This window comes from Rhizomucor pusillus (assembly GCF_041956525.1).
Source record: "Rhizomucor pusillus strain CBS 183.67 unplaced genomic scaffold VTP01scaffold_1, whole genome shotgun sequence".
Classification (NCBI taxonomy): Eukaryota; Fungi; Mucoromycota; class Mucoromycetes; order Mucorales; family Lichtheimiaceae; genus Rhizomucor; species Rhizomucor pusillus.
This window is the reverse complement of record NW_027192143.1, coordinates 1649374-1663488: the sequence shown is the minus strand read 5'-3', so window position 1 is coordinate 1663488 and position 14115 is coordinate 1649374. Positions and strand designations below refer to the sequence as shown.

General features: G+C 44.9%; 7 protein-coding genes across 7 annotated transcripts; 5 read left to right on the top strand and 2 right to left on the bottom strand.

The window, feature by feature from the left end:
* Positions 1-36: 36 nt before the first annotated feature.
* On the top strand, positions 37-1967 carry VTP01DRAFT_720 (uncharacterized protein; the record flags this gene model as incomplete). The annotated part of the gene is made up of 13 exons (XM_069386186.1): positions 37-154; positions 218-321; positions 373-465; positions 530-625; positions 683-743; positions 802-891; positions 948-992; positions 1050-1088; positions 1139-1246; positions 1305-1396; positions 1447-1571; positions 1622-1719; positions 1774-1967. 13 exons carry the CDS (start codon positions 37-39, stop codon positions 1965-1967), a joined length of 1263 nt encoding a protein of 420 aa, XP_069245140.1.
* A 31-nt stretch (positions 1968-1998) lies between these two features.
* VTP01DRAFT_719 (uncharacterized protein) lies at positions 1999-2812 on the bottom strand (the record flags this gene model as incomplete). Its single annotated transcript, XM_069386174.1, has 2 exons — positions 1999-2563; positions 2622-2812. The coding sequence occupies 2 exons, from the start codon at positions 2810-2812 to the stop codon at positions 1999-2001; spliced, it is 756 nt and encodes a 251-aa protein (XP_069245139.1).
* A 56-nt stretch (positions 2813-2868) lies between these two features.
* Positions 2869-4956, top strand: VTP01DRAFT_718 (uncharacterized protein; the record flags this gene model as incomplete). Its single annotated transcript, XM_069386163.1, has 11 exons — positions 2869-3105; positions 3163-3187; positions 3254-3282; positions 3342-3428; positions 3486-3769; positions 3828-4048; positions 4107-4167; positions 4218-4258; positions 4314-4388; positions 4455-4804; positions 4858-4956. The coding sequence occupies 11 exons, from the start codon at positions 2869-2871 to the stop codon at positions 4954-4956; spliced, it is 1509 nt and encodes a 502-aa protein (XP_069245138.1).
* A 145-nt stretch (positions 4957-5101) lies between these two features.
* On the top strand, positions 5102-6323 carry VTP01DRAFT_717 (uncharacterized protein; the record flags this gene model as incomplete). Its single annotated transcript, XM_069386152.1, has 6 exons — positions 5102-5429; positions 5488-5658; positions 5739-5865; positions 5933-6040; positions 6108-6180; positions 6240-6323. 6 exons carry the CDS (start codon positions 5102-5104, stop codon positions 6321-6323), a joined length of 891 nt encoding a protein of 296 aa, XP_069245137.1.
* A 538-nt stretch (positions 6324-6861) lies between these two features.
* VTP01DRAFT_716 (uncharacterized protein) lies at positions 6862-9071 on the top strand (the record flags this gene model as incomplete). Its single annotated transcript, XM_069386141.1, has 7 exons — positions 6862-7658; positions 7720-7769; positions 7848-7880; positions 7947-8067; positions 8131-8542; positions 8602-8667; positions 8739-9071. 7 exons carry the CDS (start codon positions 6862-6864, stop codon positions 9069-9071), a joined length of 1812 nt encoding a protein of 603 aa, XP_069245136.1.
* Positions 9072-9322: 251 nt separating this feature from the next.
* VTP01DRAFT_715 (uncharacterized protein) lies at positions 9323-10499 on the top strand (the record flags this gene model as incomplete). The annotated part of the gene is made up of 5 exons (XM_069386130.1): positions 9323-9470; positions 9624-9726; positions 9790-9849; positions 9959-10196; positions 10254-10499. 5 exons carry the CDS (start codon positions 9323-9325, stop codon positions 10497-10499), a joined length of 795 nt encoding a protein of 264 aa, XP_069245135.1.
* Positions 10500-10814: 315 nt separating this feature from the next.
* On the bottom strand, positions 10815-14032 carry VTP01DRAFT_714 (uncharacterized protein; the record flags this gene model as incomplete). The annotated part of the gene is made up of 13 exons (XM_069386119.1): positions 10815-10898; positions 10957-11092; positions 11154-11211; positions 11276-11335; positions 11391-11588; positions 11649-11718; positions 11775-11935; positions 11996-12832; positions 12893-13058; positions 13116-13163; positions 13214-13531; positions 13601-13758; positions 13819-14032. 13 exons carry the CDS (start codon positions 14030-14032, stop codon positions 10815-10817), a joined length of 2508 nt encoding a protein of 835 aa, XP_069245134.1.
* Positions 14033-14115: the final 83 nt, after the last annotated feature.

The window sequence follows — 14115 nt, the reverse complement described above, 5'->3', positions numbered from 1 at the left end:
AGTTTAGTTGCGAGAACCTGCAACCTCTTCCGACAAATGACTTTAAAGATCCTGCCACAGATCTCCGTCCAACCTGACTGGCATGAGGCAGTCAGGGATGTCGCAGGCAATGCGCTTCCAGAAGACAAATTTTGGGTGTCCATATATAAGACAGGTCAGTCGTCCTTTGATTCAGAATGAGTGCAAGAACTGACGTGCATAAGCTGCCTTTATTCAGGCTGTTCGTCCCTTCATACCTCGGTCAGAGTTAAAAAGAGTTCCTCACTTCGCACAGCAGCGCTCGAGGGAGAGGATAACCTGTCAGTGCAATTGATAAATTCGGTAGGTAAACTTGGCTTGCTTCAAGAGGCTGCTTGCTCTAACATGATGCAGAGATCTTTCAAAATCCATTACAGCGATCTCGATATCGACAATGCGATTGTGTTTAGTCCTCGGACAGAATATGTGAAGATTAAAGGGAAAGCTGTAGGTTATGAAAGATGTTCTTTGCGGTGACATTTTCAACTGAGATTTTTGAATTACTTACCAGGCAGCTGCATTGGATGTATCCCCAAATGGAGAATTGTATGCATGTGGACAAGGATCATCAATATTCATCGGTCGCTTACGAGATGGCGAGACACAGGTACCTTTGATAAAGGAAGATCACTGGAAATCATGGTTTGCTAAACCATAACTTTAGCTAGTCCTCAAAGGACATGTTGGGGATATTACAACACTTCAATATTTTCCAAGCAGTCAAGGTTTCTGGAAGCGACTTTAATCATTGACAGCTGAGAAACTTATTCCAATAATATATAGTTCTGCTATCGGGAGCATCTGATTTCCAGCTGAAGATCTGGTCTGCAATTGATGGTAGTAATCCAGTAACTCTACTGGGACATACATCTGGTATAACAATGTGTAATTGAGTCATCTGGAAAGAAAGCTCATGAGATTTATTCTAGCTATCACGGATACCGACATTATCTCTCGTGGAAGAAACGTCATTTGTAAGTAGATTTGATTGCAATTTTTCTAGAAGCGCGAAGAACTCATCATTTACTTAGCATCATCACGTGATGGAAAAATCATTTTATGGCACTGTGGTATGTATATAATTGAAAATCCATGGAACTGCAGCTGATCAGTCCTTTAGGTAGTGGCATGCCTATCTGCACTGTCTGTGCATACGACGTACCAGTAAACAAAATCGTGCTTGCACCTCTGCCAGCCAATATCGAGCCAGCATCTGTAGATACTCTAGGTAGAGCTTGGTTGCTACTGCACGTGGGATAACACTGATTGATTGAGCAATATTTCAGATGAGCGTGAAGTAGAAACAGGTGATAAAATGATACTGACTGCTCTGAATGATGGAAGTGTGCGCGGTGTCCATCTTGGCAAGAAACAAGAGGTATCGTGATCTGTTAAGTTTTGAGAGGAACTATTGCTAAAGCGCAGAAGATATTCTCAATATCAAACGACGATGGAGTTCCTGTTACGGCGCTAGCATACAATACTGAAAATGAATTGATTGTTGCTGGAAACGCAAAAGGCGTCGTGAAATTGTATACGTTGAATAAGACAAGGTAATCATGTGGATTGAAGGATTTTGAACGTATAATTGACTTCTGTTTAGCGAGCCAATTTTACAATGGCAAAGATCCGGGCATGGTATTACCAGCCTGGTACTGAAACTGGACGACAACGGTGAAAATGCAATTTTCGTCTCATCAGGTACGTCAATATATTTTCTGAACTTGGAAAGGGATTGCTCACGAATGCATGTAGATGATGGCAGTCTATACCGTACCAACGCACTAGCGCAGGTACTTCAAAAGCCAGAAAGTTTGGCTGTCGCAGCCGAGTATTCTGGAAACGAGCTGGAGACGATATATGACGTGAAAGTTGTACCAAACACCCAAGGCAACGGACAACAAAAACTTGCATGCTGTGTACGGGATGGTAGCATAAAAATTTACTGAGGATGCAAAATGGATATACATGTATGATGGATTAGTCATTGCGTCGAAATTTGAAGCCAGCTTTGCCTTTCCGTGATTCACTTGCAACATTGATTGCAGCTCTACGTGGTATTGCTTGACGTTCAAGAATTTCATCTCTAAAGCTTTGGAACTTTCGTTCTACTCTCTCGGCTCGTGGTCTATTGTTGAGGACCTTAACTGTATATTCTCCAACTTGGCGACCTTCACCGGCAAGCCTCTGCTTCTTCTTTTTCTGCTTCTCTTTTTCCTCGGCCGCCGCTTCCTCGGCTGCAAGCCGTTCAAAGTCTGCTGCTGTCAGATGAACTCGTTTTTTCTTCGCTTCTTCCTCCTTTGATGCTTCCGCAAGCAGTTCAGACGGCAAAAATCGATTGCCGGAATCGTTATCCGCTGTTTGTCCGTTTACGTCAGAATTCTGCTGCTCGTTCTGTTCCTCGTCATTTTCTGGCTTCTCCTGTTCCTCTGCACGTTTACGTTTCCGTTCAAGTTCCTGCTTTCTCTGTCGTTTGCTATCCTGCTTTTGCTCCTTTAATATTTGATCGCGACGCCGTCTCTTTTCTTTTTCTTGCTGTGCTAATCTGTATATCCACATGAGTCTTGCGATGCGTGAATCATTGCTATACTCCTGTCACATACTGTGCAGCGGCTGCACGCTGTGCTTTCTCCTCCATTAAAGCAGCTTCCTTTGCACTGCTAGATGTGAATGCTTCTGGCGCTTCATCATCAGAATCGTCCTCGGAATCGGACGTAGCCTTTGGAGCAGCTGCTGGCTTGATGTCTTCTTCGATTACTATTTCCTCGTCTTCCTGGAATATCTTTTTGGGCATAATGGAAAGATCAAATGCATGTTCCCTGTTGGTGGCTTGCCACAGAAATACCAAAAATGGAGCGGAATTTCCAGCAGACCGTCAGTTGCGAGCACGACATGGCGCCAGAAGTCAGCAACATTGACGTTGAAGAATGCGTTTCAAGTGGAATGCTATGTCACGACACCTCTTACCATGACTTCGCAGAAACAGAGAAAAAAGGTTTCCAATCGGCGCTGCTGGCATGGTATGATCGCGACAAGCGAACAAATATGCCTTGGAGGAAACCAACAAGAACTGATCTCGATCGCGAGGTGCGCAGCATCCTTCGTCTTTATGGAGAAGCATGTGGCTAACAACGCAATAATTAGGCTCTAAGTCAACGCGCATACGAAGGTAGAATAATAACAATGGGTCGAATCTTCTTGCATTATTGATGGACTGACTCTGTAATTGGCTCAGTCTGGGTTAGCGAAATCATGCTGCAACAGGTACAGGGGTTCACAAAATAGGCATGCAAAGTTTACATTATTTAAACACAGTTAATCAGACACAAGTGGCTACGGTTATCGATTATTACAATCGATGGATGGAGGCGTTCCCGACGATTCATGATCTTGCCAATGCTGATATAGAGGTACGGCTGTTTACTTATGGACTTAGCAATTTACATTTACCAAAAATACCTCGACAGCAAGTCAATACACTCTGGGCTGGTTTGGGATATTATTCTCGAGCTCGAAGACTATGGGAAGGAGCTCAGAAGATTGTGAAGGAGCTTTCAGGGCAATTACCCAATAATGCAAAAGATTTGGAACAGCAGATACCAGGAGTTGGGAGATATACTGCAGGCGCGATTGCATCGATAGTATTCAATGAAAAGACGCCTGTCGTAGATGGAAATGTTATACGAGTTATTGCACGCATGCGGGCTATAGGTGCTGATCCAAAGAAGGCCAGTACTGTGCAGCTATTTTGGTATGTATATGCATCCTTCTATAGTACAGGGATGTTCCTCACATTCTTTATATCAAAGGGATATTGCGACGAGCATCGTTTCCGAAGAAAAGCCTGGCGACTTCAATCAAGCTCTGATGGAGCTGGGAGCTCGTATATGCACACCTCAAAAACCTTCCTGTGATATATGCCCTGTAAAAGAGTACTGCCATGCTGTGAAGCAACTGGAGACGCATTTACGAATGAAATCTGAAAAATTCGTGAACAATAGCAAGAAACGGCGACGTAGTGTAGATCACAGTAAGCTACAATGCGGATATCCTTGTTAACTGTTTGACAGATTAACTAATTTCATCAGCTTGTAAATATTGCCCACAACTACAATCTCCACTCAGCGACGATGACTACACTGTTACCAGGTACAGCTAATTGCACTCGCACGTTTGATAAGTGCTCATCATCATGATAGATACCCATTTAAACCCGAAAAGAAGAAACCTCGAGAAGAAGGTAGAGAAGCACGAGTTGGAAACAAATATACATGCTTAACTATCTATTTTCATAGATTGTGCAACATATATAGTTGAGTGTGTAAGAGAGAAAGGCTCTAAGTTTCTGTTGTCCAAGCGACCTGAGACTGGTAAGCAAGCAGCAGCAGTTGAGTGTGGTGAACAAAAATGTAAAGTGATATCATTTATTTCCAAAGGTTTACTGGCAGGTCTCTGGGAATTTCCATGTATGGAGCTCGAAAATCAGGATTCTACATACGAAGAACGCAAAGCAAGAGCGTCATCCTTTCTAAAGGAGAAATTTGGATTAATAATCGAAAACGATGAGCCGAGTGCAATCATTCGCAAAGATCTAGGGAACGTCGTTCATTTATTCTCTCACATTCGTAAAGTTTATCATCTGGAGTGGATACAGGTTTCTACGTCAATAGCTGATACCTGTGTCCTTTCTGAAACCACGAAATGGATCGACGCTGATGAGTTAAAGGATGCACCCATTCCTACAGCTCTTAAGAAGGCCATCAAAATAATGGAGCAGCATCGCAGTGTACGTAATAAATCATTTGGAATCTTTATAAATATTTTAATAATACTTTGTAGGGCAAGTCTGCTAAAAAACCGAAAACCAGCAAGTCATCTTTGGCAGCAGCGACGGGCAGCAAGAGCATTACTTCATTTTTTACAGCTATTCCCAGATGATGCATACCAATGTATGTTTACTAGTTCAATAAACATACTAATTTTTCCCGGGTGTTAACTTTTTCCTCAAACGACCCTAAAAACAAATATCGGCGAACACGACCCTGCCAAGTATATAAGCCTAAACTTTGCTTGTAACGCAAAAATGACACCTTGTTTTTTATTTACCACATATTATCATCCATATTGTACATTGTCAATGGGAACAATGAAAGCCCTCGTCAAGCTTGTGGTATGTGCACTTGCGATTGTTCAAATTGTGGACGGTGCACCGTCAGGCGAAACGAGCGCGGCTGCAGAGCCATCGATCCAGAAAACCGATTGCCGTAACTACAATACCGATTTTACCCAATCTACAGCTGGCTGGATTGCGGAGAACACGGCGCAGGACACTTACACCATCACCGACGGTGGTATTCAAATGAATTTGGTGCCTCCAACTCAATACATCAGAATGCATGATGCTAATAGCAGTAAGTAAATGATCTAATGCATAACAAGAGAACAATAGTAAGTAGGGACACATTTTAGATCTACCATATAACAAGTTTGAAGGACGTGGTCCAACATTCAACTCCTCTACTTATATGCATTATGGTCGACTTTCCGCCACACTCAAGTCAGCTCCGGTGGGAGGCGCCATTACAGCAGTCATTCTGCTGGCAGATGGCGGCGACGAAATTGATGTTGAACTACTGGGAGGTGAGCAAAAAGGACGAGCGCATGAACCTCTTACTGCTATTTGTTTGTTTGTTTGTTTGTTGACGTTCGTTGGTTGATAGGTGATCCAAACCACGTTCAAAGCAACTACTTCTATGGTCACAATATCTTGTACACAGTGAATGGTGGATACCACGAAATAAGCGGACCTGCCGTGTTTGATGATTACCATACATACTCCATCGACTGGTTAGGACTCTGTTGTAATAGTCGGAAATATGCTCATCTGTGTCTAATTTGATTGCAACGGCACCAGGAATCCTGAGCGAATCGAATGGTCTGTCGATGGCAATGTTGTCCGTACCACCTGGAAGAAAGATACCTGTGATGCAAGCGGTCTCTGCAAGTATCCTTCAGAGCCATCGTAAGTAGCGCATATACTACGTCAGATAGCTCTTATCAGCGCATATACTGATGGAACGTATTTGCAGACGCATCCAGATCGGTCTTTGGGATGGTAGCATTGAATCAGGAACAGCTCAATGGTCGCGTGGACCTATTGACGTAAGTTGGCAAACCTGAAACCAAACTATGGAGCGAAGGTGTTGATACCGTATCTACAGTGGACGCAACATGATGTAATTTCTTCGCATATCAAGAGCGTCCAGATTGAATGCGACCCAGAGTACAACAACATTATCGATTGACTATCCGACGAATCTCCTATCGATCTTATTCCTGTCGAACACCAAGGTCCCCGTACACGACCGTGGGTTCGACCAGCAGATCCATTGCAGAATGTCTACATTAAGAATTCAAACGCTAACGTCGCTATTTCATCAAGTGGTGCCCGGCGCTTCACTCGTATGCTACATATAATTTGTAGCATTATTAACATCCTTGTTGCTGGCAACCTTCGTTATTGAACAATAAATGATTGCATAGATTTGATATCAGTGCAAGGTACCTGTTATTGTTATTTATTTGTTTGGAATCGAGCTGCAGACTTGCTAGGTAAACAATACTGACAAGTTTACAGACTCGGGTACGCAATATACAGCACAGCTGTATCTTTCTGCAGCTTTGAAAGTCGAACGCAGTAACTAACATACTGTGGGGAAATCGAGATGAGAAGGACGTTTAGCCTACATTCAGCTGGAATGTCATGATCGGAAATATATCCCAATGCTTTTTTAATACCTGCAAGGTACATTTGCGATTTCGGCATATTTTCTCTTCCACACAATGGATGCAAACAACGCTTCCAAAGTACGTCGATCCTTCTCCTGGATTTCGTGCTCTCAATCATATCGACGGCTCTTCAACCGCAACCGCGTTGGCCACTTTGATGCTAGCGATAAGGCAACCTCACATCAGTCTGGCCTAAAGCGCTGCGAAGCCGTGTGGAATATCCACGGTGCAGCTGTGGATCATTCCTACCAAGTTAGCGGGGACTTGTCTCCAGTTCAAGTCCTACCCAGCTTATCCAGTATACCAAGCACGTCGTCCTTCTTGCCGGATGATAACAATTACACTGCTGTTGCTGCCCGGGGATCAAACATTTCCAGCGACTCATCCTCCATGCCTGTCACCCCCGCAACTCCCAATCAGTGTGCGCCATCTTTGGAAACATGGTACAAGTCGCAACACAGCAATCATGTTCAGGTCAAATTGGAATCGAATGAACAGACAGACAATGTAATATTTATCAAAGAGCTACCTCCGCTACCCGTGCGAAGTGCTACCATGCCGGTCTGTAAAGCAACCACAGACAGTGTGGAGGACGAAAAGGCCATGGATACAAAGGAATCCAAGATTAATCGAATTTCCAGAGTGGCAACCTGGTTGGGACAGCCATTCAACAAAATTATCAATCATGCCGCAAAGATCCGTCCCTTGACTCAAACTGAATTCTCTGATCAAGATTCAGAATCCGATAGCACGAGCTTTTTCGGTTGCACACCTTCCAATTTGAATATGCATGGCGATCACAGTACTGCCAATCATTTAGTTTATCAGCAAGAAAGCAGGTTTTCATCCACGTAAAGAAGAGGACACCAAAGTATAACATATATAGTACTCACCAGAGTTTATCGTGGCTAGCGTTATCAAGAGCACGGACTTTCAGAGGACACGGACGTTACATTGCAAAGGTAAGCTTATTGAAGTGTGAAAGTAGCTGCACATTATATGCAAGGATGTTCACGTGCCACGAACATAAAAACATGTAGTTCCTCTGATAATCAACCAAGGCAATTGTCGACGTATGTGTGTATAACTTGTATTTATACCTGTTTTGCTGCAGTAATAATTAATGATACTCCTGGTAGCTTTCGAATATGAACTGCACCTTCAAAAGAACGGTGTAACGATACAAATGTTCAAAGGAAAGATGGACAAGCTCGGAAAAATTGCAAGTGTAGATCATACCAGCAACATTGAATTCAACATGTTAGTTCCAATGCAAGACCTTGCATAATATCTTTTCTAACGCTTACTTGTTTGTTTACTCAGTGATATGCAAGATGATCAGCTTGACCTCACCTTTGTCTTGACTGGGCGAGCCATGAAGACGACAAGCATCGAGAAAGGCTTTGCATGGATCCAAAGTGCCTGTGCTAAGGATAAAGTGGTTCCTCAACCGTTTCGATTTCCTGTCATAGGATACTTACATTTGACAGGTGCTGAGAACCTGGAGTCCTTTGTAGCACAAGCCAGCAAACTGTATACATTGACGCAACCTTTGTGCAACAGACCTCCAAACTCTGAACTGAAAATGCAACTTTATTTTGAAGTAGAGGAAAATGTCCCCAAATGTGAATTCATGCCCTCACTGTCAGAATGCGACAAGGACTTTGCTGTACGACACTGTCAAATGGGAGATTACATTACTGTGCATGTCAGAGGCAAGCCAGGGGCCCCTGCGGTATGCTAAGCAACGATTTCTGCAACAGTAAGAGGATGATGTCTAAAATCCAAATCTAGAAATGGATTCGTTACTGGGCTGCTGTTCGCAACCAGAGAATTTGGCTTCATGATTTTGACCAAAAGGTACATAGCTGTATGCAAGCACGTATGCGATCGTTATCTAAATGTTCGATGGATTGTTCTCCTTCTTCTAGAGCAAAAAGTTGATTGCAAGTATACCGTTGCAACCGTTGGTAGGAGCCAGCAAGCCAAGCGACGAAGACGTTGAAAAGATATGCTTGTGCCGGAAAACGGGTGTCGTGCTCCGCTTTAATCGAGATTATGCCAAAGTCCAGGAGCCCACGATCCTCGACGAAAACGAGAGCTTTGAAGCCAAAATGTTCATGCTTACTGACAATGTTGAGTCTACCCGATGCTGGCTGAAGGCAATGCGGACGATTGCTTCAGAGACGCAAAGTCCAGCATGTGAGCGGGCATCGTTTTCTAAATATTCGGAGGATGGCGTCAACCTTCGATATCTGTGGTAGCTGTTATTATCTTATACTAATAGTAATGCGACAGAGAGAATAAAGAAAAAAGAAAAAAGCTTGCAATAATAAGATATCGATCATTTTTCGTGGCAAGCTAGCAAAATGAGTAACCAAGCGGTCTTCAAATTTGTGACAAAACCAGCAGAGGGAGCCTGTCATATCAATCCTTCCCTCTTTGCGAACTTTTCATCCATCCTCAATAGCGAGGCCATCCATCGCAAACAGACAGTTCCAAGGTCGTTATAGTCATGTCCAACTCCACTTTCTCCAAGAACCTCTTCGATGTCCTCGGAGAGGAGGATGACGTCCGTCAGCCCGCTCCCACTAAGACTGAGAAGAAGACCAACGACAAGGCCCGCGCCGCCGAGAAGCAGGGCAGCCCTAAGGCCAACGGTGGTAAATATCGTTTGTTTGTTCAGAATTCGTCCAGCATATGCCCGAGAATGTTCAGCTTGTCCAAAATGCGGCATATCGAATTTCGCGGCATCGAAAGAGACGAAGCATTTTTAAATTTCGACATTTGCTAATTCCGCCATTGAAAATGCTTAGCTTCCCGCGGCGGTGCTCGTGGTGGTCGTCGCAACGGTCGCCAGCAGAACGGTCGTCCTCAACGTGGTCGCCAGTTTGACCGCCACAGCGGCACTGGCCTTGTGTGAGTAGCACGCTTTGTGTACCTTTTTATTTTGCGCTATTACTCAAACACATGAACGCACAGCGACAACGAAAAGAAGGAGAAGCAGGGTTGGGGCCACCCCGAAACTGCCGAAGCTGAGGCGTAAGTGTGGAGAAAAGGGATAAAGACAATGCGGGCGTAACGGGCAACGACCGGGATACCCCCGTTGCTAGGCGACAAGAGCTAACGACAACAACCATCACATATGCAGTGCCAACGACACTACCTCCCCCAAGGACCCCGCTGGTGCTGAGGAGCCCGTCAAGGAAGCTGCTGAGCCTGAGGAGCAAGTAAAGACTTTGGACGAATACTTGGCTGAGAAGGCCAACAAGTCCCTCAAGGTCTCGCTCCCTGAAGCTCGCAAGGCCAACGAAGGTACTGACGACAGCAAGTGGAAGGATGCTGTCGCCTTCACCAAGCAGGAGGAGCCTGAATACTTCGCTGTCAAGGTAGAACACGGATAATGTAGGGATAAGTGGAAGAACTAGACTGACAGGTCTGTGTAGGAATCCAAGCCTGCCAAGAAGACCGAGAAGCAGCGCAAGGAGAAGGTTGTCATTGAAATTGAGCAACGCTTCCAAGAACCCGCCCGCAGCGGCTTCCGTGGCCGTGGCAACCGTGGCGGTCAGCGCGGTGGTTTCCGTGGTGAACGCCGTGGCAACCGCGGCAACAACCGTTCCCGCAACAACGCCCCTGCCATCAACATCCAGGACGATGCTGCTTTCCCTTCCTTGGGCGCCACCACTGCTTAGACGACGTTTTTGTTTAATTGAAAGTTGTACAACGACCTTGTGCTGGAACATCTACCGCATTTTTAAAATAAACCCTCATTATTACGACCAACTGGCTAGCCGTCATGTTTATATATAGATGACAAATGTACAAAGGAGAAGCAGCGGATGTGCTTAGTTGACCAAAGTGTCCTAACTTCTTTTACGCAGCTGGTTGCGCTGAGAACGGGTGCTCAAGTAACTCCTTGGCTGTCGGACGCTCTTCGTGATTCCTGGCAAAACAGGAAATTCATTCATTGGCATTGTATGCAGTGTTCCGGGTCATCCAATTTCTACTTACAGCTTGAAGGTACATCGCAAAAAGTCTTTTGCATCTTCGCTGATATGTTCAGGGATATTTGGAGCCGTGTAGCTTCCGATCTGTACCACAAAAGATTGAGAACCTCGCGATGCGCATATATAGCTTCCAAAGTATTACCTTAAATATGGCTTGCATTTGCGAGAATTCTGGGAACGGATGATCGCCAGTAAACATTTCGACCACCATGCAACCCAGAGACCATACATCGGCTTTACGGGTATAATGCGTCTGCTTCACAACCTCTGGTGCCATCCTATACAGTCTTCAAGTTAGATGTATGTTTCATTTGCTACAGGCTCAGTCCAAGAAGTTACCAGAAGATGGATCCTTGCAAACTAGGTCGATGGGAGGAAGCGGCGACTTGCATGATATCTACAGTTTGTACAGAAATGGTTTTTTTCTCGAAAGGAAATTTAGATGTATATTCTTTGCTTACCTTCTTCGATCTTTTTGGAAATTCCAAAGTCTGAGATCTTGACACCACCCTTGTTGTCCACTAACCAAATGTTAATAGGATATCAATGAATCGTCGATAAATTACGTCTACAAACCGAGGACATTTGCACCCTTGATATCACGATGGACTATATCCTTGCTATGCAAATAATTAAGTCCCTTGAGGATTTGCCTCACAAAGCTCTGCACGAGCGGTTCCTGGAAAGCGCCATAACTGGCTAAAAGACCAGCAACCGAGCCGCCGGGAACATATTCCAAAAATATGCTAAAGTGGGCAACGTCTGTCTGGGACCCTGCAATTTTGTCTAATCAGAGAGATTCTCGAGAAATAACGCAATGCACCTTGTACGAACCCAAGTATTGTACAATATTTTCATGCTGTAGTTCTTTCAGTAATGCAATCTCTCTTTGCATCGCTTCCACCTAGATTGCATACAGGTTAGCAGAAGCTACCTTGATCTGGAATCACAATGGCTTACCATTGAGCGTTTTCGGTCCTCCGTAGCAGAGTTTTCAACAGGCAGCTCGACTTGCTTTACCGCCATCAATTCGCCATTTATCGGGTTCATTCCGAGATACACATCACCAAACGTGCCTCGGCCAATCAAGGAACCTTTCATCCATGCCACGGGTGTTTTATCTTGTAGAACAAGGCAGATTAGAGTCAAATGATGTTTCTGAACATTTTATCCTACGTTACCTGTTGGACTGGAAGGTGCTTTGGATTCTGCCGCTGGCTTTTCACTCTGGAGGCTCACCTTATCAGTAGACTCTGTGATATTATTTACTTGAGGAAGACTTGATGATCGTCTGCTCAATTGCTGCTGCGGCGGCATTTCTGCTGTGTCTGGCGAGCCGCAGCTTCCGGATTTTATGCTGCCTTCGGCCGTAGAATACTTGCTAGCTGTATCGTCAAGATCAGCAACGGCAGTTTGTGATTCGTCTCCTTCAGCGTTGTTGTCATCGTCATCATCTTCCTCCTCCAGGAACTTGCCGAGATCGATTCCTAGCGAGGAAACAAGTTCGGGCAAAACGCTGTTTCGGAAAGCGTATCGCGATTCTCGTCGCGTGATGGAGGCACTGCGCGTCATCGATAGACGCTTGGCATTTATACCGGCTGTCTCCAGGACTTCACGTTTGTGATTAGGGAAAAAGGATGGGAGATTAGAGGAAATGACTTCGGATGGCGGTCTCTCGCCGAAAAATCGGCGAACCGGTGCGTGTCCTGAAGGTCTGTTGTTTGCAGATATACTAGATGAAGAACCGGTAATGATATCTAATGTCCGCTGTCTGTCCGGAAGGCCGCCGTTTCTGCCACAATCAACGAAAGTACTATTACTGATGGTGCTGCCCTCGAGGTCAAAGTTGGAGTTGCCATATAGTTGCTGTCTCTGACGGCGAGCATTTTGGTTGCCTTTTCGCTTAAATTCTTCGTGCGTAGGATAAAGATGCCGTTTTCTCAAGATAAGACGTTCTTTCTCTGGCCGATCGGTTGAGCGACATATTTCAACTAGCTCGGTGTCCGAGAGTGCTCGGGCTAAGAATAATTGCCAGTTCAGTACATAATTCACGGAGATCGCCGATATTCACACTTCACCTTCTCCTGTTGTACTCGAGCCAACGAATATGCAATATCGATCTGCACTGCTTTCGTCAATCCCGAATTTGTGTAACACCTTGGACATAATGGCCTTTGCATCTGTACTATTATGCACGTTGACAATTCGTGTTTGCCCCTCTTCACCGAAAACTTTGACGCAGGTCTACCAGCGCAAGGATGTAAATAAAGACATAGATAATGATATATGGTTACGTATTACCTGCTTTACTTTCTCCATGGACATAATTCCGCCTTCCAAAGATTTTCGCTACAAAATGATCAGGAGCTGTACTTTGTAAATGATGATTCCTGAATTACCTTTTGCACTTTCTTAGGACTGGGAGGCATGGGAGGAGTATCAGGGGCATTGTTTCCACCGGACCGAAGCGACTTTTTCGAGTCTGATCGACCCAAGAACCGGGAAAAGGAGTTAGAGCGGCTAAGTAAGCTTTTCGTTTCCGACGACTTTGAGGATTTGTCCGGATGGGGGCTAGTGACATTGTACCCTTCATGTTTGAACGAAGAGGCATCGTAAGGAGCTGTTGGCATGAATGTTGTTGCAAGGGACACGTTTGACTGGTTTAATGATCGAAAATCCGGTCCAAATCCATTCCTTCCTCCTTCCAACATACCACACTGAGGCAAAAACACAAGGCAAATTATTAAAACACGTTCTGGAAGAAACATCTAGCAATTAATAGTTACCTTGATTCGTGCAGCTGTTGTGAGAGCCGAGTAGCATTCTTGGCGAAGAGAGCGAACTGCTACTAGGATCTTCACTCGTTCGCCGACAGTTTTAATATCCATTGCTTTCAGGGCATCGTTATCAAGATCGAGCAAGATCGCGCCGGTTATATTGTGTTCTAATAGACACACTTGTTATGTTTCGTACAGGAGCATGCGCTTCCAAAGCGTTCACTTGCCTAGGAACTTGCCCCTGTGGCGGCTCAAGTTCAATTGGGACAGCCATTCCGTAACCTTGGCCTCATTCCACCCCCGAACGTCGTCTAGACTGTAACCCTTCTTGGACAGATCGGCGTGAGTTGGAGTAGTAGGCGATGATATTTGTGGGGTGCTGTGCAGTGTATGCTTTGGAGACGGCGATGGAGGTGTTGCAGCGCCTACGTTGGCTGTCATTCCGTGAGGAAAGGTGAAAGCCAAGGATTTGGAGCAGTGCGGGGAGGTCCCGCACTTGTGTGACACCAAGTCTTTGATCAGCG